Source organism: Psammomys obesus, unplaced genomic scaffold (assembly GCF_907164565.1).
Source record: "Psammomys obesus unplaced genomic scaffold, mPsaObe1.curated_primary_1811, whole genome shotgun sequence".
Taxonomy (NCBI): domain Eukaryota; kingdom Metazoa; phylum Chordata; class Mammalia; order Rodentia; family Muridae; genus Psammomys; species Psammomys obesus.
The window spans coordinates 20,265,233-20,271,232 of record NW_026596117.1 but is presented as its reverse complement, the minus strand read 5'-3'; the positions used below and the strand labels follow the sequence as shown (position 1 = coordinate 20,271,232).

The window sequence follows — 6,000 nt, the reverse complement described above, 5'->3', positions numbered from 1 at the left end:
GGGCGGGCGGGGGGGTGGGGGGGGCGACGGGGCGAGGCGGGGGCCAGCGCGTAGTCTTGCTTCCGATCTGGAAGGAAGGGGGGGGGGGATTAGCTAGCTCCAACCCAGCTCTCTAAAGATAAGAAACTGGGGCTGGGGCTGGGGTGGCAAGATGCTGGAGTCCTCTGAAGCAGGAAGTGGAGGGGGGAACAGTTTGCTAATCAGAACATCAGGAACAAGATGCTGGCTACTTTTAAGGAGAGGATGGGTGATAACACTGGCTAATGCAGAAGAGTTTGGCCAGTCAGGGGTAAAGTTCAAATGCACTCATTTCTCAAACGAAAAGAAAATGGCCTCGTTTAAAGACCAAAGGATTTATCATCAGAAAAAAGTGGGGGAGGGGAGAAAGGGACAGAATATATACCTTGCAAGATAAACCACTGATATAAATGACAAACAGACAAACAAACAAATAAATAAGCTGTCACTTGGCTGTGACCTTTCCCATTGATAATTCTCTTGAGTGTGCTGTTACTAGACCTGACAAATATTTGCTGCAGGAATCGTTACATGAATGAATATCACAATGAAATTTTTTTAAGGCCTCAATTCTTTATTTAAACATCCTGATTTCTTCCTCGGGGATATCTGGAATTTATGCCACTAATTATTTCAAAAATAATGTCACTTCTGCTAAATAAACACATCTCTTTTTTTTTTTATTCTCCTTAAATAGAAATTTAAGCATGTAAGTGCTCTCAAGGGTTATTCCTGCAAAACATCTTCTGCAATGGTAGCAAATGAACTCAAGGCTAATAAGATACATGGTAACTATAACACTCCGGGCCAAGAGACATTCTTCTATGCGTAAATATTTCATGGATCCAGCACCATGCAATGGTACCTGGAGAGTAAATTACTGTGTGCATGAGCCCTAGGGAAACTTAGCCATTTCCCATTAATCAGGTCCTTTTGTTTTTGTACCTAGAATGATATTTCAAGAGACCAGAATCCATTAAAAGTGAAATCGGCCCTAAACAACAGACATTAACACTATTTCTAAGAGGGAGTATTAATGAGCTCTCAAATCCAACATGCGTGGCTACCAAAAGGCCTACCTCAATGGCCTGTGTGGGGTAGAGCCTGCTAGTCTAAAAGGAGACTGAGTTACAATGCTAAGCATGTAAGAAGACACTGCCCTTTACCTCGTTCTCTGGGGTGGGAGATGGCGTGACAGAGCTGAGTGACCCTTTCCTAGAGCCGTGGCGATCCCCCGGGATGGAGACAGGCCGTTCCCACTGAGTGGTTCCTGTTGGGATGTGCCAGTAATAGGTCCCAGCGATGTCACTGATTCTTTTCCAGCCAGGCGGCAAATCCGGATCTGTCTGAAATGAGTGATCACTCCAGATATCTGCTGGGAAATGAGAGAGAGAGAGAGGGAAAGAGAGACAGAGAGAGAGACAGAGAGAGATATTTTATTTAAAAAAAGAAATAAGAAGCTTCCAATAACCAGGTAAACCCCACACGCAGAAACATCACATCTATATTGGACTGAGAAGACCCTACCAAATAAAGCATGGTGAAATGGGTAAGACAGGAGACAGAGAGCTGGAAAGGGTGGTTGCCATCTGTGAAGATGGGCATAAATACCTCTTTTCAAGTTACCCCATACCTCCACGAACCCCAAGCTAACGCTCCATAAATCGTAGCCAACCATGCAGGCAAATTCCACATGTTTACACACAGGGCCTCCCGGGTCCTGCTGCCAATCACGAAGCCTGGCTGGTTGGCATCACATATCCTTCCTGGCTATAAGACTGTTTTTGTAACCGCTTTCTATAGATGAGTGCTGTGTCTGCATCTAGACACCCACAGAGGAGCAGCGTCTTTTTTCAGGACTCTAGGAGTCTGTATTGCACACTTTTAGGAAAAGCAAACTGAAAGAAATAGCTGTGGAATTCAACAAAGGACCAGATTGGCTTTAAAATGGAGCCAGTAATGTAAACACATGAAAGAAGGTGGGAGTGAGAGGCCATACAGAATGGTGGAGCGTGTGGCAAACGGACAAGTGTCTGCAAGGTCTAAAGACATTCAAATCTAATAATATCTCTTAAGCAGTGCGGGTGCCAAATAAAGTTTACCCTCTGGGCAATTTCAGGCACACTTCACCTACCCAAGGATTTACTCAGTCAACTGAGTAATTATTTGCTTGAATTTTTCTTTCTTTTTTTGTGGGGTTGGGGGAGGGATATATCTCATTCTGAGATCAGTAGGAGTAGGACTCCCCCCAACTCTGTACCCCAGGGCCTGCCCGCCCTGGTGCTTATAGCGCCGTGCCCACACCCTTGCCCTCCTGACAAGGTCAGCCTGGCAGACGGGTTAAACTTCCTCTTCCCTTATAAGATGGAGTCCAGCAGCACCTGGAATTCCTCCTTATGCAAATAAGGCATCTCCAGCATCCTGGCCCCTGGCCAATGATGTACACTCACCCCAAAAGCCCCTGCTTCAAAGATTTAAATAGCTTTTGTTCCCCCCAATAAAATGAGCTGTCTCACTGAAGCCCGTCTCTGAGAAGGCTGTTTTCTTGTGCACTCACTGGAACCTGAGCTCTCCATCCCACATCTGTTCCCGACTCCCGCTTCCTCTCCTCAGGATCTCCTGGCCATGGTTCTGGCCAACTGTGCCTAGACTGTCAGGGAAACAGAGCCCAAACAGCACTTTTTGCCCTTGGATTGAATATTAAAGGGATTAAAAAGTACAAGAGAAAAGAAGCAGAGTGAGAAATTCAGAGATGGACGGCTCATGGAGAAGCCACAGAACTAACTGTGTCCGTGTGGGTAGGCTGACAACCTGGGCTCTAGACTTGAGCACCGTTCTATTCCACACAGCCGAAACCGAAAGCCAGAATGCTTTATTGCGTTTCTAGCGAGAACACACGTGGGCCTTGCTCTGTACATGAATGCACAGCGTGGGCACACATTACTGAAACTATTGGAGGGCAGAAGGAAGAGAGAAGCTGTACAAAGAGGCTGGTCCAGCCCTCGGGCATAGATTGCGTCCCCAGTGCTGCTGGTGCCCCAGCACCCACTCTTTCCATTTCAGCTGGCCAGAGGCAAGACTGCCACAAGTTTCAAACGATGGTGGAGATGTTGCCCTCTATCCACGGGGAAATGAAAACGTGATTATAGAATTCCGAGTTAACAAAATCTGAAGAAACAACTCTAACCAAATGTGCTTTATACTCCCCATTCCTGGCCCCCCCCCCTTTAGGAGGTAAATGGGTTATTTCTGATATCCCTTTGTTTTTAGCATCTCAACTGGGGCAGGGAAAGTTAAATACGAGGACTTAGGTTGGAGGACTCTTGAGTGCGTGAGTGCCCTTGGAGGGTCTCATTAGAGGTCTGGAGTGAAAATGGGAAAGGAATGAAAGGACGCCTGTTCTACCTCTGTGGTTAATGAGGTCTGCAATTTATACTTGAGAGTGAGGAACAGCCATGCACACCATCAGAATATGAATTCATGTCAGACCAAGGGCAGAGTGCAAGGTCGGTGGCTTTTAAGCCACGTTGCTACCTGGAGTGTGTGAGGGGACCTGTGCTCTAGATGACAAGAACTGAGCTGTTCTATATTGAACCAAACACACTATATTTTAACCTGGTTTGCACTTTAAATTTCTGCCAAGATTGTGTTGGAAAAGCACTTGAAGGGGGTGGGAGGGGGCTTATTCTGTTGCTAAAAATAGCTGACAATGGTGATAGTCAAAGCTCTAGTACTCACAGTTCCAGCGCCCTGTCCAGAAGCACCCCAACTGGTATAAGGGCCAAGTGCTAGGAAGGCAGGAAGACACTGTGCCAGTCCCAGCAATCAGCCTCTTTCCCACATCCTCAAAACAGGTACTCAACAGTGGACGGACGGAGGAACGAATGAAGGAGGAAGAAATTACGGAATGAATTAGGTCTTCCAACAGTAAACTTAGCATCTAATGAAAGAGGAACTCTGAAGAAGTCGATTCTGTACAGTGTAACACAACAGACCACTAACATTCATGCAGGGTTAATGCCCATTTCTGTCAACAGCATGTACGACTGTCCTCATAGGTAAACATACTTTCAGTCATCTACGTCAATGTCAGCAGGTTCCACATCTGTGGATGAAAGAAACTGGGAATCACACGCGCTTTGACAGACCTGTGGGAGCATTGAGATCACAAGGAAATGTTCTTAGTTTCCAGAAGGAATATCCTCAAAGACATCAATATTAGAGAAAGGCTTTTTCTTGGGTCCGTCACATGCTACAGTAATCTTGGGTGTTAGAGCCAGCATTAGAATGCAAAGAGTGCACCAGGGGATCCCGTCTGCAGCCCACTATCAGAACGAGACACAAGACCAACTGTGGCGGCCTCAGTGAAAGACAGGTAAGAGAGTGAGACTGGCGGAATATAGGGGAAGTCTCTGGGGTACGTTTAACATCTCAAGTCTCAGCACAACATTCTCACACAGCCATCAACTTAGCAAGCATTAAAAAGCACTGCACCCGAGGGCAGGTGGGTCAAACAATAAGAACATGTATGCCTTTTATATGCTTGTATACAGTGGAGGGGAATTTTAATATAAGCATGCAAACAGAATAATATTATTAATTAATAAAGAAGTTATCACCACATCATGGCCCAGCACTTCCACAGCTGGTGTCTCTCCTAGTGAACCCACACATGTGTGTTAGGTATTCAGACCACAGTAGCAACATCAAAATGGCCCCCAACTAAAAAACAACTCAGACCTCCTTTTATAGAAGAATGGGAAAATTACAGCAGAATAAATAAATAACAAAATGAGCCAAGTACAGCTGCACACAGCAATACAAAGTTCACAACACGCCACTGATGAAAAAGGAGGCAGACAAAAGACTCTATATTCACCACAATTCCGTTCACATAAAGTTTAACCAGTAATTATTTAGTGACAGACATAAATGGTTTAGACATAAATGCAAACACATAGTTATCACATTAAAAAAAAAACAACCAAACAAACAAACAAAAAAAAACAACCAAACAACCAGGCTGAGAAAGAACTGAAAGTGTGTGTGCTGGGAGGATGGGGGATTGGGGGCCGGTTTTGATTGGAGAAAGACACACCCCAGGTCTTCCATAGTCTAAAAAAAATTCCACTGGTGTTGACAACGGATGTTCTCTTTATAATTACCTACTAATCTGTGTGCATAATTGATATTCTTGAATGTATATTTTTCACAAGTGAAAAAAAGAGTTGGTAAAGTGTTTGCCAACTACACAAAATCCGAAGCAGGGACATAGAAGGTGGGTATGACAGTGTGTTCCTGAAACCTCAGCACTGGAAGGCAGAGTCAAACACACACACACACACACACACACACACACACACACACACACACACAGGAAGTTAGCCAAGTCAGAATATTTTCACAATCTATAAAGGTGATCCAAACAAAAAACAAGGGGCTCATTCAAGACTCTCGATGGCTCCGGTGAATAAAGACAATTCAGAGAGCCCAGCGGCGGCATTCCACAGCCTGGGCTGGGCATGAGTGGGAATTCCCCGGGGGGATCATCTTACCTGGCTCAGCCATTCACTGTTTGAACAGCCTCCACACAAACCAGGTAACTTCTTAAAAACGTCAGATGCTTATCTGTAAAGCACAGGTCACACCAGCAGTTCCCTCACTGGGTCGCGTGCCAACACTCAGAACAGCAGGACACAGGACAGGGGCAGTTGCCTGCGACCACACACCGCCTATTGCTCCCATGCTTTCCTTCGGCAACACAGCAAGACATTCGACTCACTGAGGTCCCCCCACTTCAGTACAAAGGAAAACGCCCACTACAGAAATCATGAGGCTGGATGGCCACCATAGTTCTAATAATAAGACTAACATGATGACAATCTCCTGGTGAGTTTTCAGTGGAGAAATCACTCCAGCTCACTCCAGCGAGGACAGCTTGAGACAACTGCCGACCCTCTCACCTGCCCTGCTGGCCTTCTT

The 6,000-nt window shown here is 45.6% G+C and overlaps 1 protein-coding gene across 6 annotated transcripts in view; it reads right to left on the bottom strand.

The window, feature by feature from the left end:
- Positions 1 to 6,000, bottom strand: part of Apbb2 (amyloid beta precursor protein binding family B member 2) — a 306,075-nt gene that overhangs the window by 96,520 nt on the left and 203,555 nt on the right. For 4 of the 6 annotated variants that reach the window (XM_055629150.1, XM_055629154.1, XM_055629151.1 and 1 more), the window contains one exon: positions 1,185 to 1,393. In XM_055629150.1, coding sequence (XP_055485125.1) covers positions 1,185 to 1,393 — 209 coding nt within the window. The remainder of the gene's footprint in view (positions 1 to 1,184; positions 1,394 to 6,000) is intronic. The other 2 variants (XM_055629153.1, XM_055629155.1) reach the window with 1 other exon arrangement.